The 15,581-nt window shown below is 46.0% G+C and overlaps 1 protein-coding gene across 1 annotated transcript in view; it reads right to left on the bottom strand.

Moving 5' to 3' along the window:
- Positions 1 to 15,581, bottom strand: part of LOC142202394 (complement C3-like) — a 104,342-nt gene that overhangs the window by 76,826 nt on the left and 11,935 nt on the right. The window contains exons 8-11 of the mRNA XM_075272488.1: positions 15,283 to 15,385; positions 15,004 to 15,124; positions 13,460 to 13,575; positions 3,432 to 3,578 (exon numbers count right to left, since the gene is read on the bottom strand). Of these exons, the coding sequence (XP_075128589.1) occupies positions 3,432 to 3,578; positions 13,460 to 13,575; positions 15,004 to 15,124; positions 15,283 to 15,385 (487 nt within the window). The remainder of the gene's footprint in view (positions 1 to 3,431; positions 3,579 to 13,459; positions 13,576 to 15,003; positions 15,125 to 15,282; positions 15,386 to 15,581) is intronic.

Here is a 15,581-nt window from a genome sequence, read left to right as displayed (position 1 = left end):
GGGCAGTCTTGGAGTGGCCGCGACCCGAGAACCTAAAGGCGGTCCAACGGTTCTTGGGGTTCTCCAACTATTATCGCCAGTTTATCAAGGGATTTTCTGAGGTTGTGAAACCCATCTCGTACTTGACTAAGAAGGGGGCTGACTGTGCTAAGTGGTCGCCAGAGGCGCTAGCTGCGTTTGAAGAACTGAAGAAGCGATTCTCGTCCGCTCCCATTTTGAAACAGCTGGATGAGAGGTTGGCCTTCCGAGTGGAGGTGGATGCCTCCTCGGTGGGGGTGGGAGCAGTACTTTCTCAGGAGTTCGAGGAGGGTACGCATCCCTGTGCCTTCTTTTCTAAGAAATTCTCTGCCTCTGAACGGAATTATGACATCGGAGATAGGGAACTACTAGCAATAAAACTAGCGTTTGAACATTGGCGTCATTTCCTGGAGGGGGCCAGAAGGCCAGTCCAGGTATTTACTGACCACAAGAATTTGATTTATCTTGGGTCAGCGAAGAGATTAAATGCACGGCAGGCCAGATGGGCTCTATTTTTTGCGCGGTTCCATTTTAACGTGACTTATGTGCCGGGTTCAAAGAATGTTAAGGCTGATGCTTTATCCCGGTATATGTCGACTGAGGAGGAACGAGAGGCGCCTGCCACTATTCTTGGGGATGGAGTGGTGGTAGCAGTATTGGGCGCGAAATTGGAGAAGGCCTTGATCGAAGCGCAACACGCTGCATCTTCCAAGATACCTAGAAACAAGCTTTTTGTCCCAACTACTCTCCGACAAAGTCTCCTGAGGGAGTGTCACGAGTCGGTTCTTGCTGGTCACCCGGGGGTTTCAGAGACCATGAGATTGGTGTCTAGGAATTTTTGGTGGCCAGGGTGGAGTAAGGAGGTCTTGCAGTTTGTTCAAAATTGTTCGGTCTGTGCAAGAGCCAAGGCGTCGCATACCCGTCCCCACGGTCTTCTACATCCATTGGAACCTCCTAAGGCACCTTGGACTCATCTGTCTATGGATTTCATCACGGGCCTTCCGGTGTCTAAGGGTTTCACGGTCATTTGGGTAGTCGTTGACCGCTTCACGAAAATGTGCCATTTGATCCCGTTTTCCAGGCTGCCATGTGCCAAGACACTATCAGAGGTGTTTATTAAAGAAATTGTAAGGTTGCATGGTCTTCCTGAGGAGATCGTTTCGGACAGGGGACCGCAATTTGTGGCTAAATTCTGGCGGGCTTTTTGCAGCAGGTTGGGAGTTACACTGTCGTTTTCCTCCGGGTTTCACCCAGAGTCTAACGGACAAACAGAGAGGAAGAATCAGGATGTGGAACAGTTTTTGAGGTGTTTTGTTCGAGAGAACCAGAATAATTGGGCTGCCTTTCTCCCCCTTGGCAGAATTTTCCCTAAACAACCATGATTCCAATGCCACAGGTACCACACCTTTTTTTTGCTCCGGTGGTAGACATCCTGTTTTCGGAGTATTTTCTTCCATTTCTTCCCCAGTTCCGGAGGAGGAGCTATTTTCTAAAAAGCTGCAAGGGGTATGGTCCCGTATCCGAGAGAATCTGGTGCGGGCGTCGCACCAGGCTAAGGTCCAGGCGGATCGGAAGAGAGGAGAGTTGCAGTTCTTCCCTGGTGAGATGGTTTGGTTGTCCACCAAGAATATCAGGTTGAAGGTTCCTAGCAAGAAGCTGGGTCCCAGGTTTGTGGGTCCTTTTAAGATCATCAAGATGGTAAATGAAGTGGCGGCGCAGCTGCAACTACCTAAAAGGTGGAAGATAAACCGGGTCTTCCATGTCTCCTTGTTAAAGAAGGCCAAGAAGGGAACGTCTCCAGTTAAGGTTCCACCAGTTTCTGAGTCCGGGGAGTATGAGATATCCCGAGTTCTGGATAGCAAATATGTTCGGGGGAAGCTACGGTATCTGGTGGCATGGAAGGGATACGGTCCTGAGGATAATTCTTGGGTCCTGGAGTCGGATGTGTCAGCTCCCAGACTCGTGGAGAAATTCCACAAGGAGTTCCCGAAGAGGGATGCTCCTAGAGAATCCGGAGTCTTCTCCTTGAGGGGAGGATCCTGTTAGGAGTATTTAGGTTCTTTACTTTCTATTTTTCTTACCTGGGGAGTTTTTGGCTGCGCAGTGTCTGGGGTGGCATCCTGGCGCTGCGGGGTTGTCCTGTCGTGGGTATTGGTGCACACCTTCTGACTTGCACGTGCGCACTGATGGTAGGCAGCTTTATTTCCTGGTTGATTAGTCTGTCCTCCCATTTGCACCTGGGAGGAGTGGTCTCTACTCTGTATTTAAACCCATGCCTCCCATGGTTCTGTGCTGAGTGTCGCTTTTACAGAGCTAGGCCTTAGCAGGAGGAGTAGGTGGTGTTCTGGGATAGAAGAAGTTCTGTGGTTGGTTTTTGGGAGGTTTGGGTGAACGAGTTGGTTTGTGTGTTTTCCCTTCTGTGTTCACCAATCCTCCCTCTGTGTGTAATTGCCTGTGTGAGTGAATTGCCTTATCCTTTGATTTCTACTCAGTTTCCCTGTGTTTGTTTCCTAGTGTAAGGTTCCTTCCCATATTGGTTTGGGGGAATCCTTTCCCACATTTTTCCTGTGTGCTGCTTGTGTTGTTAGTCAGCGCACACCCTTGTCAGTCCCTGTCAGTAGCAGCTTCACTTGTTCGTTAGGGGTGACCCCCTTTAGTCTCCAGTCCCTAGAGGTCTTATAGGGCATTCCTTCTCCCACTTCCCTCTAGGCCTACGGAATCAGTGAGAGAGGAGCTGTCGGGGTCAGGCTTAGCCTGAGTACAGCCGACCCACACCCGTGAGGCAGGGACCGGGATAGCTAGTGGGAGTAGTGCAGGGCGAGATTCCCTACTGCTATCCCTTAGCCCCGTTGCAGCTACCTGGACTGACATAACAGAAAGCCCATGGACCCCATAGACTATAATAGGTTCCATGTGCTTTCCTCACGGTCTTCACATGAGTTATGTAGAGAGGAAAGTAGATCGTGAACTACTTTTCTGTCCGCATGTTCCGTGCGGAGATCGCAAGGAAAGCACATGGACCCCATTATAGTCTATGGGGTCCATGTGCTTTCACTGCACACTGCTTGCCAATGCATTCGGTAGTCCGTTCCCCATGCAGACTCCCCGAACGGATTACCAACGCATATGGCGAACCAGGCCTAAGGCTTCATGACCGTGTGCCATGTCAGTGTAATAACAAACACAAGCATGTATTATCATGGGTACGCATATGGGGCCATGAGCTATGGTTAAAACTCCCGACAGGTCCTATCTGGTACTGGTTATACTTGGCATTTCTTCTTTGGAGCATTATTGGACAAGTCAACACTTTAATCTACTCTTTGGTTTTTGTTGGATGATTTTAATGAAGTCGTTTCAATTGATAATTTGTCTGATACACACAGGATATAGTAATTAGCTCAAATACTCACAGTAATTGGAAGGACATTGGTATCTAATCTAGTATTCAGTGTCAGCCTGGCCGTCCCCTCCGGTCCTGTTATCCCCTTCAAACTACCTGGTTCAGCCACTACTGGGATCCGAATTGCTGGAGAACCATCAGGGTTTGTCACAAAAACCTTTGGGAAAAAAAAAATAAGTCATCTTAGAGCTATAATATGTGTAATAAAAGATAAACCCAGAAAATATGGAAACAAGTCATTTTGTATGTTGGCTCTTTTATGGTGCTTATAGGTAATGTTTTAGGCTACGCAAAATTTATTGAACAGATTTTTTTTTTTTTACATCTATGCCCCATGTGGTATAAATACAAATGATCAAATATGTCTTTGTAAAAACATTCTAATGAAAAGAGATTATTTGTTTAGATTTCTGGAGGAGATTTTTTCAAAATGAAGCTTGTGGTTAGTTCACACCGGCGTCATTTAGCCTTTTCGAATTAGTCCTAAAAGCAGTACAAGGGATCGGTACAAGGGATCAGTACACGGGGTCAGTACAAGAGATCAGTACAAGGGATTGGTACAAGGGGTCGGTACAAGGGGTCGGTACAAGGGGTCGATACAAGGGGTCGGTACAAGGGGTCGGTACAAGGGATCGGATCGGTACAAGGGATCGGTACCAGGGGTCAGTACCAGGGATCAGTACAAGGGGTCAGTACCAGGGATCAGTACAAGGGGTCAGTACAAGGGATCGGTACAAGGGGTCGGTACAAGGGATCGGTACAAGGGATCGGTTCGGTACAAAGGGTCAGTACCAGGGGTCAGTACCAGGGATCAGTACAAGGGGTCAGTACCAGGGATCAGTACAAGGGATCAGTACAAGGGATCAGTACAAGGGATCGGTTCGGTACAAGGGATCGGTACAAGGGGTCAGTACCAGGGATCAGTACAAGGGGTCAGTACCAGGGATCAGTACAAGGGATCAGTACAATGGGTCAGTACGAGGCGTCAGTACGAGGCGTCAGTACTAGGCGTCAGTACAAGGCGTCAGTACAAGGCGTCAGTACTAGGCATCAGTACTAGGCGTCAGTACAAGGGGTCGGTGCAACGCTCCCTGCATTTTGAGTATCTGTAACAAAAGGACTTGTTTGACATTTGTCATACCCTATTGTACTCTCTGCTTCGCTATTCCAATCTACCATATTGTAGACTACACTTATCTACTCTACACTACTCAATTCTGTTGTACGCTATTATACTCTACGACATTTTATTCTACACTCCTCCTCACTATACTTATATACCTCACCTGTGACATCACTCCTGCACTAATACAGAACACCAGTGACTGTCTCTCTACTATCTCTAACATCATGTACTATAACATCTAATACTGATTCTTTCAAAAAGTTTACTTTTTTTGTTCCCTTCATCTCTGTCTGCGGTCTCACTATTACACAGAGGCGGCCTGCCCACTGTCTCAGGGGTTGTATTTGATATATTTGATATTTGTCTGTATTTGATAGACACTTGCACGTTCTGGTCACCTGCACCTCAAAAAAAATCTCCAGACTCTTCCCTTTTCTCACCACGGAAACATCCCAAACCCCTCATTGTCTCTCTGATTCCGTCTCGTCTTGGCTATTACAGTTCTCTTATACTATAGTACAGTTCCCTGTACTCCATGCACTTAGTATCTGTATAGTCACAGATACCGGCTGGTGACGGCTCATACAGCTTCAGTTACTGTATATGATCTTATTTATTAATAGATGTCTGGACCATTGTACCAAACAAGCCCTCTGACCTGTTATGTCCGCCTATCTTCTCAGATTGTAAGTTCTTGTGAGCAGGGCCCTCATTCCTAGTGTTTGATATATTCTTTGTCACATTGTAATTAGAGATGAATGAACAGTAAAATATTCCATGTTCGTTATTCGTTTCGAACAGCCGCTCAATATTCGACTATTCGAACGAATATCGATCCCCATTATAGTCTATGGGAGAAAATGCTTCGCTACATGGGATCCCACCATTCGACTTAGGAGAGTCACCAAGTCCACTATGACACCTCAGCAAATGATGCCAACACCCTGGAATGCAACAGGGACAGCAGGGGAAGCATGTCTGGGGGCATCTAACAAGCCCAAGTCACTGTATTACCCCCACTATCACAGCCACACACTTTCCACACTCAAAAAAACCTCAAATATCAAAGTGGGAAAATACCTGGAAACCTTCTTTCTTCCCCAAATGGATGGACACAAACCCCAAATTAAGCTAAACAAACATTAACAAGCACCCCTTTAAATCACGTTGCCCATGACAACCACAGATGGAATAGGCAATGGGAAATCCTTCAGTACCCACCCTGAACTGTCATTATGGATGTGTGTGTGTGTGTGTGTGATGTGGTAAGACCTTCCAAAATTCTAGCCCTTAACATGAGCCCTTCCAAATAAAGTTCCAGGCCCTTAAGCTGAGCTACCAGCAGAGATTGAGGCCCTTCAGGTGACTTCAGCCTTGCACCAGCAGTGTTTTAGGCCCTTGGAGTGAGTAAAGCCTTGCACCAGCAGAGTGTTAGCCCCTTTAAAACTCTTTGCCCCTAAAATGGTGGTTCCAGAACCATCACTCTCATTGTGTTGGATTGATGCAGTGGATTGGACTGAGGACCCAGACATTGACCTTGATTTGGATTGTGAAATTGATAACATTTTGGCATCAAGTCCTGGGGGTAACTTTTATTTAGAGGGCCACAAAGGTGGAGAATTGGCTGCAACCACTACTAGCGGTAATGGTCCTCTAATATGGGACTCTACATTACCTATACAGGGTTCTGGTCAGGTGTTAATAGTCCAAACAACATGCTCCAGTACTTTACATGTAGATCAGAAACCACTTTCCCTTCCGACACCAGAGTTAACCAAGCTTCACCATTATCATCCTGCTGAGATGGAGCCACTAAAGGAAACCTTGCCTTCCAAGGCCTGTCCTGGAGCTGCGACTGAGACAAATCTAAACACAGAGTCCTTTGGAACTGAACAAAATTCAAAGTGTCAAAAGACTTTAGAGACTGTTGAAAGTAATGGGATCCAGAATGAGGAGTTCATCACAAGGCTGACAGACCCAACTCCACATGCTGTAGCACAAGCAACCAGCAGTCAGACTAAGATGGTCTCTTCTTCAAGCAAGACACAAGATTCTTTGGAACCAGAAAAGGAAAGCCCAGTGATTGCCATTGCAGCAGTGCCTAGGCCATCTGTCAGAGCAGTTCATTCAGAGATTGAATTGGAGAAAAATAAGGACATTTACAGTGATCGAATCTTCATGCATATTAGTGGACATGGACAACCTAACGTACAAGATCCTCATGCTGAGCTGCCTCATTACTGAACACGATCAACCAGAATAATCAGGGTTGGAAAAAGCCATCACATCTTAGCGAAAGGACTCACCCACGGTTTGGAAAGAAGCCATCTAAACGTTGCACCTTTCATTGCGTTTTTACTTTTTTTTTTTTTACTTTTTTTTTGGTAGAGTTGGAAGGGACCTCAATGGCCATCGGGTCCAACCCCCTGCGAGTGCAGGTTTTCCTAAATCATCCCAGCTATATGTTTATCCAGATTCCGCTTGAAGATTTCCATTGATGGAGCGCCCACCACCTCCCGTGGCAGCCTATTCCACTCTCGCACTACCCTCACTGTCAGAAAGTTTTTCCTAATGTCTAATCTGTATCTCTTTCCCTTTAGTTTCATCCCATTGCTTCTTGTACTTCCTTGTGCTAATGAGAATAGGGGAGATCCCTCTGCACTGTGACTACCTTTCAGATATTTGTAGACTGCTATTAAATCTCCCCTCAGCCTTCTCTTCTGCAAACTAAACAATCCCAGTTCTTTTAGCCGCTCCTCATAGGACATGGTTTGCAGACCTTCCACCATTTTGGTTGCTCTTCTCTGGACTTGCTCCAATATATCGATGTCTTTCTTGAATTGAGGCGCCCAGAACTGTACACAGTATTCCAGGTGTGGTCTGACCAGGGAAGAGTAGAGCGGAATAATGACCTCTCTTGATCTAGATTCAATGCTTGTCTTAATACATCCCAGAATTGTATTAGCCTTTTTTGCAGCAGCACCGCACTGTTGGCTCATGTTGAATTTGTGATCTACTATTATGCCCAAGTCCTTTTCCCCTATGCTATCACTTAGTTCTATTCCTCCCATACTATATATGTTTTTTACATTTCTGTTACCCAGATGTAGAACTTTTCATTTGTCCCTGTTAAATACCATTTTGTTCGCCTCAGCCCATTGTTCCAGTGTGTCTAAGTCCTTTTGAATACACTCTCTCTCCTCTCTAGTGTTGGCTATTCCTCCTATCTTCGTATCATCTGCAAATTTTATGAGTTCCCCAATAATTCCATCGTCCAGATCATTTATAAAGATATTAAAAAGTACTGGGCCCAGAACAGAGCCCTGCGGCACCCTGCTTTTGACTTTCTTCCAGTTCGATGTGTAGCCATTTAGTATTACTCGTTGGGTAATGTGATACTTTATCAAATGCCTTACTGAAGTCAAGATATACTATGTCCACGGCATTCCCTTGGTCCAACCATTCAGTGATTTTGTTGTAGAAGGAAATCAGGTTAGTCTGACAAGATTTATTGGTCATAAAGCCGTGCTGGCTCTGGTTAATTAATGCCTTCCCATCCAGGTACCAAAGTAAATGTTCCTTGACAATTTGCTCAAAGATTTTTCCCTGCTATCGAGGTCAGACTTACCGGCCTGTAATTTCCTGGATCGTCCCTTTTCCCCTTTTTGTAGATGGGGACAACATTTGCCCTTGAGTTGAGCATTGCACCAGCAGAATGTTAGACCCTTGGGGTGAGTTGAGCCTTTAACCAGCAGAGATTTAGATTTTGGCCCTTTGGGTGAGTTGAGTCATGCACCAGCAGTGTTTTTTGCCCTTGGGGTTAGTTGAGCCTTGTACTAGCAGTGTTTTTGGCCCTTGAAGTTAGTTGAGCCTTGCACCAGCACATGTCCCGTAACATCAGGTGGGCCCTAAGTTCTGCACTAAGTTGCACAAAGTTCCACTTCACCACCGATGCATGGACAAGTGCAAGCGGCCAGGGACGATACATCTCAATCACGGCACACTGGATGAATGTAGTTGAGGCTGGGACTGGGTCGCAAACTGTGGCGGCCTGCCTTGTCTCCCCGCCCAATATTCCTGGCAGGAGTGCTGAAACACCACCCTCCTCCTCCTCCTCCTCTGCCATTTAATTGACCCCAGCTACTGGCGTGGGGAGACGTCAGCAAGCCGCACTGAAGCTCATCAGCTTGGGAGACAGAGAGCACACTGCCTCCGAGGTCAGGGATGCCATCCTGGCTGAGATGGCAATGTGTTTTTCCTTGCTGCACCTGGGGCTAGGCATTTTTGTCATGTGTGATAACGGCAGGAACCTGGTAGCGGCTCTGGAGCTTGCCAGCCTCCAACACGTTCCATGCGTGGCCCACGTCTAACTTAGTGGTGCAACATTTGAAAACATACCCAAATGTACATGAGCTACTGGTGAAAGTGCGGTGCTTGTGCGCCCACTTTTGCAAGTGTACAGGAGCCGCTGCTAGCCTCAAAACACTCCAGCAATGCCTCCATCTGCCCAAACACCGGCTGTTGTGCGACGTCCCCACACGCTGAAACCCTAGATACTATATGTTGAGCGGGGTGTGTGAGCTGCAGCGATCTTTGATGGAGTTCCATCTTCAAAAACCAATGGTTCATCAACGTCAGCTCCCTCAGTTTCTGCACCATGAGTTTCCAGGGGTGGCAGACTCATGTGAAATCCTATCTCATCCTTTCCACTGGACACGAAACATTAGCATGCGCTCATCACAATTCCGGATATGGCAGCTGCATTAAGCAGGGTGCAGGGCACAACGCAGACCAGGCCTGAGCTGTGGTTATGTGCGGTTTGCAGTAAGGGGACAGTGAGCAATTGGAAGAGGAGTTGATGGACGACGAGGCCACCGACCCGACATGGACAGGGGTGATGTCTAACAGGTAAAGCAGTGTAGATGTGGAGGCAAGCTAATCAACAAAAAAGGTGGCTAGAAGCAGAGGCATAGACTGGGGTGATGTCTAGGGGCAGAAGCAGTGTAGATGTGGAGGCTAGCTAATCAACAAAAAAGGTGGCTAGAAGCAGAGGCATAGACTGGGGTGATGTCTAGGGGCAAAAGCAGTGTAGATGTGGAGGCTAGCTAATCAACAAAAAGGGTGGCTAGAAGAAGAGGCATAAACTGGGGTGATGTCTAGGGGCTAAAGCAGTGTAGATGTGGAGGCAAGCTAAACAGCAAAAACAGTGGCTACAGGCAAAGGCATGCAAAACTCTACCCTGTTGCAAGACTTATTCCTAGGTCTGGGACACGTTAATGGCCCCCTGGCCAAATTACTGATGGGCCTAGTGTCACCAGGAGGAACAAGTATAGGCGCATGTCGTGGGAATACCTGGCCGACCCCAGCTCTGTCCCCTCCGATCCCTCTGTGCTCTACAGCCTACACTTATTTTCTCATCTTTTTTTCTGCAGTACACACCTCTTGTGAAGTTCCTTTGGGATCTAAGAGGAGGTGGCCTCAGTGCTGAGAAACACATCTGAGTCCACTTGGCAATATGCATTAAAGGGGTATTCCCACCTCACATACTCAGCAGTCTTCACTTTTGTAAAATCTTCTTTCTTCCTGGTTTCTTGCATCATTTGGTGGGCGGGGTTTCACAGGCAACCTGCCGTTTAGCTCCGCCCCCAAATTCACGTGTAGCTCCACCCACATTGGACTATGAAGTACAGGCAGCAGCAACTCCATTCTGTGTTACATCCAGAGACTGCCTGTCTCTGCCATAATGAACACAATTGAATTAGCTAGCCTGATAACTGGGAGAACAGAAGAAATGAAAGCAGCTCCTCTATCTGAGTGCAGGACCTAGGTCACATGGTGTAGACACAGGATTAGCTAGATACACAGGCTCGCTCCCTGCACTTAGCCCCTCCTCCCTCCCCCCTGAGAGCAGCAGATACATCATTTGACTCAGGAGCAGCTAGGTCAGGGCTGTGGCCACAAATAATTGAATAAAGTAAGATAGTGGACAAACAAATCAGTTTTGCTGAAGCAGTGTATTTAGGAAAAGTCTTACATCCACATTAACCAGCAGTATAGATAGGATCCTTGTGATGGGACAACCCCTTTAAGAGAACCCTGTAGCAACCAAGTGTAGTGAGCTAGCATAGCATCGAGCATGGCTAAATGCAGAGAAAGAAGTTGTACCACTTCCAGAGATGGTAACTTCAGTGCTGCAGTTGGCAATGGTTGGTGTAACGGGATTAGCTGAGGGATCGCTGTCCTTACCACTTTTTGGCACAAAATGAAAGTCCAATTCAGCCAAGTATGGTGCAAGGATATGATGCAATGACACCTACACATCTGTCTCTGACACATTGGGGAGTTCACCCTCATCCGCCATTTTGGCCTGCACCATCATGTGCCTCTTCCCAGCCACTCCCCATCTCCCAGGCTTTTCATTGCAGGCAGAAGTACAGCGCAAGCCACGCACATGCCCAAGCCTTTAACGGCCTCATCTAAAAACTGCTGGCCCTGGAGATGTTATGTTGGTGTTTATGTTTCTGGATACCCAGGCCTTCCGTCACCAGATGGCAGCTGGGGCACCTCCCTATGCAGGGCCTAGCCGTTACTACTTCTCTTGGTGTGCTGTCCCTGCCTGGCGCCTGCACGTGTCCCATAACATCAGTCGGGCCCAGAGCTCCATGCTTTGCTGCAAGGTCCACTTGACCACCGACGCATCGACAAGCGCCTGTGGTCAGGGATGCTGCTTATCTTTAATGACAGGCAGGGTGAATGTAGTGGAGTCTGGTCCCTCTCCCAGCCCAAAATTTATGGCACGAGTTATCTGAAAGCCTACTGCGCTGCAACCTCCACCTCAGCTACAAGGTGGAAACGCTGTAACACTGGCGTGGGGAGATGTCAGTAGGACGTGCTGAAGCTCATCAGCTTGGGGGACAGACAGCACACTGCCTCCGAGGTCAGGGATGCCATCCTGGATGAGATGGCAATGTGTTTTTCCCTGCTACACCTGGGGCCAGTAATTTCTGCATATGTGATAATGGCTGGAACCTGGTAGCAGATCTGGAGCTTCCCAGACTCAAACACGGTCCACACATGGCCCACATTTTCAACTTGTTGGTGCAAAGCTTTTTTGAAACCTACATCATTGTGCCTGATATACTGGTCAAAGTGCGGCCTTTTTCGTAAGTGAGAAGTAGCCTCTGCTAAGCAGAAAACATTCAGAGCACATTCCTGTCATCTTCGCACCGTTGGCTGGCGGAAGAAGACGAGGGGGATGAAGTGGCATTTCATGTCACTGTCCCACACGAGGCTTGAGGGTACAGTTCAGTGCATCCCATTGCTTCAGCACAGATGGTGGGAAGGGGAGTGTAAAATAGAGGAAATGGAGAGTGACCCTTACAGTTGGGGGCAGCAAAGTCATGCCAAGTAACATATTGGCACACATGGCTGACTTCATGTTGAGTTGCTTTTCAAGAGACAAAGGCATAGTTCAAATGATGGAGAGCAAATAATACTGGATTGAACAAAAAATTGGATTGAGCTGATATAGCCTGACTGAATTTCTGGGTCTCCCACCTAAGTTTTGGGATTACACACTGTGAAAAACTGAAAAGAGCGGACATAGCCTTACTGAAATTCTGTCTCTCCCACCTAGGTTTTGGGGGTACATACCCTGGATATCTGGATTGAGCGGACATAGTCTGACTGAATTTCTGTCTCTCCCACCTAGGTTTTGGGGTTACACACCCTGGATATCTGGATTTACCAGACATAGCCTGACCTAATTGCTCTGTATCCTTGTTTTGGGGTTACACAGCCTGAAAAGCAAGAAGTAACTGAGTGGATTGCTGCTATTTTTCAGGCTCCCCCCAAATTGAAGGCTTTTTCCAGCTATATGAACTTGTAAATGCAGTGGATTGCTGCTATTTTTCAGCCCCCTCCCCCCAAAAAAAAGAAAAATTCAAGGCTTTTTTCAGTTCTATATGATCTAGTCACTGCTGAGTATTCCGGCTATTCTGTGTGCGGACAGCCAAAACTGAAAGCTGTTTCTCCGCTATATATGAAGTTGTATCTGTTGTGTGTCCCTGTTTTCCACCGTCTGGGGAAAGCTGGACTGATGTCCCTACGGTGTATAGCTCTGAGAAGAGCTGTTGGTTTTCTTCTTTAGTTCTTGCCTGCCTATCTGAAGCTAATCGCTATCTAGCTCTCAGCAGATATGTTTCTCTCCCTATGTCTGATTGCAAAAATGATGAATAGGGCGGGGGGCGTTCTTATGAATGGGAGGTCACATGTTTTCGGCAGCCAATGGGCTTTTTCATTTTTTTTCACTGCCTCGTTGTTGTAGTTCCTGTCCCACCTCCCCTGCACAGTAATTGGTGCAAAAAATGCGCCAGGGAAGGTGGGAGAGGATACAAATTTTTACTGGGTATGTGGCCTGGTATTCGATTGTGAACGAATACACCGAACACCATGATATTCGATCGAATACTTATTACTAATTGTAATGTCTCATATTGTCTGTTCACGTCCCTTCTGACTTGTAAAGTTATTATTGTTCTACTCTATTCTAATACACAAATACAACGGCTGGGGTCAGGGGTCACATGGTGTTTGGGCACATGGCACTTCTGATTCCAGTGATTGGCTGCAGATGTCGCACAATGAGAAATGGATGTCATCACTAGAAACCCGTGAAGGACCAAAAACTTCACTGACTGGATGTCCAGCAATGGAATGGAGAACATGTAGAAGATGAGTTTAGTCTCTTTGTTTCCAGTTGTTACCATTTCTAGTATCTTTGCCGGTTGGACGATCTTTGATGTTTTGGTGAGGTATGAGCTGGTGGATCACTAGACACATGTAGCTGTAGCATGTACTTATTATTATATGGCTTACTTGTACCTTAATATATGTTAACAAGGGTCACCTACCGTAAGGTCATAGGGAATCCCAGGCTTGAAATATTTGGAGGTTTTGGTAAACAGAACATTAAATGGCGACCTCACAATCGGAATATCTTCCAGTTCACTTTCCACAATTTCACTGCCTAAGAGGATGAGAGGAATCCATGTGGTGAGCACAAATAGTAATGTAGGACTCTGCTGTATATCTATAGAATATCGCATCATGTATGACACACGCATGGCTTATGCGTGTTTATGAAAAAAACTCTATGAAATGATTTCTATATAAAATTCGAGTCACCTAAATAATCTGGGGTTCTCTCCTTGTAAACCGGAGCCTCCTGTGCTGAGATATCACTACTATTGTCAATTTGCAAATAAGATCTTTGGCGCAACAAGAGCATTGTCATTGCTCCAAAGAGATAAATAGCAACACCCTCATTGCTCCAAAGACCTCATTTGTATATTGAAGCAGTGGAGATGTGATTGTTTTTTAGGTGACCTTAACCTATCTATCTGAGGGGTTGGGTTGATCTGCTGGGTTCTGGTGACAGACTCTCTTTAGGCTAATTTCACAGGAAGTCAATTACCAATCATTGTGGGAAGTAACTTATACATACTTACATACATGTATGAGAAGCCCACACAGATGTCACCCTTGTTTAGATTCAAAGACAGGACCTCAGTGCTACAAGGCAACTGCAATTTTTCATACAAGTACAGTAGGTCATGGGGATCACAGGCTGTGTGTAATGTAGTCTCAGTATATATTCACCTGTTCTGTGAAGGCCTCAGTGGTTTGTTATAGAGAGCACTAGTGAACAAATAGCATCGTGAAGACCAAGGAACTCACCAGACAGTTCAGAGATAAAGTTGTAGAGAAGTTTAAAGCAGGGTGAGGTTATAAAAACATATCCAAAGCTTTGAGCATCCCAAGGAGCTATGTTCAATCCATCATCCAAAAATGGAAAATGTATTCTACCACTGCAAACCTACCAAGACAGATTGACAGATCAAGCAAAGAGAACACTGGTCAGAGAAGCAGCCAAGGGGCCCATGGTCATTCTTAAGGAGCTTCAGAAATCCAAACCCTCAGCTCAGATACAGGGAGAATCTGTCCACAGGACAACTATAAGTCTTGCCCTCCACAAATCTGGCCTTTATGGAAAAGTGGCAAGAAGAAAACCATTGCTGATAGAAATATTTAAGAAGTGTCGTACCTCAAAATATGAGCAATAAAAATTCTTGCCCCTCTGCCTGTGGTAGATACGGATGGGATTTTAACCTTATTTTGCAATTTTCTTTATACGACTGGGGTCAGACAGGCACTCAGGTCAGTACAGGATTCTCTCTCAATGAAAATCTCCTTTAATAAATATTTTTTCAATATGATTAAAATCTAAGAAAATTCCTTACTGACCGACATTGGTGCATTGTCAAGGGCAAGGACGTAGACTGATGTATTAGATATGCAATACTCAGAAATGTATATACTGTATACAGCACATATGTACTAATGCTGACATGATATCTTAAGCACATCCAGGTTTCTTCCACCTTACAGAACTTACCTATGTCAGTGTTAATAGTGACTGACATATATAAGGTATACTGTAACATCTCATCCCCATCACTAAGTCTCTTCACAAGATCTTCTCTCCTCATCACAGCTCGTCCTTCTCCATCTGTAATCTAATGGACAGAATATGGTGATGAAGAAAAGGCTCAATAATAAGTGGCGGCAATGCTCAGGAGAGCGCAAAACATATGAAAAACAATAAAGCTAAAATATTAGAAGATTAGAAGAGGAAATTTGCTCTCGACATTAATTAGAAAATTTCATTCCCTACCACAATCCGTCTCAGGGTGTCTTGTAGACTGATCCTTGCATCACCTTTCTTGGCGCCAAATACTACAAATGCTATGCCATTTACAGGCTTCCCATAAAAGAACCTGAAAATGAAGAGAAAACCACAGAAATCAGATGATCAAAAACATCCCAATGGTATGATACCGTTCTCTCCTGTGGATATGTCCCTGACCACTAGGTTGTTACAGCAGCGGTGGCCGTGGCCGCTTCTCCTCAGTTCTGCCAATGCGGTTGTTGAAATAATAACTGGATCATTGAACTTTGGAGAAGATGAGACTG

Source organism: Leptodactylus fuscus, chromosome 5, assembly GCF_031893055.1.
Source record: "Leptodactylus fuscus isolate aLepFus1 chromosome 5, aLepFus1.hap2, whole genome shotgun sequence".
Taxonomy (NCBI): domain Eukaryota; kingdom Metazoa; phylum Chordata; class Amphibia; order Anura; family Leptodactylidae; genus Leptodactylus; species Leptodactylus fuscus.
This window is presented reverse-complemented; position numbering and strand designations above follow the sequence as displayed.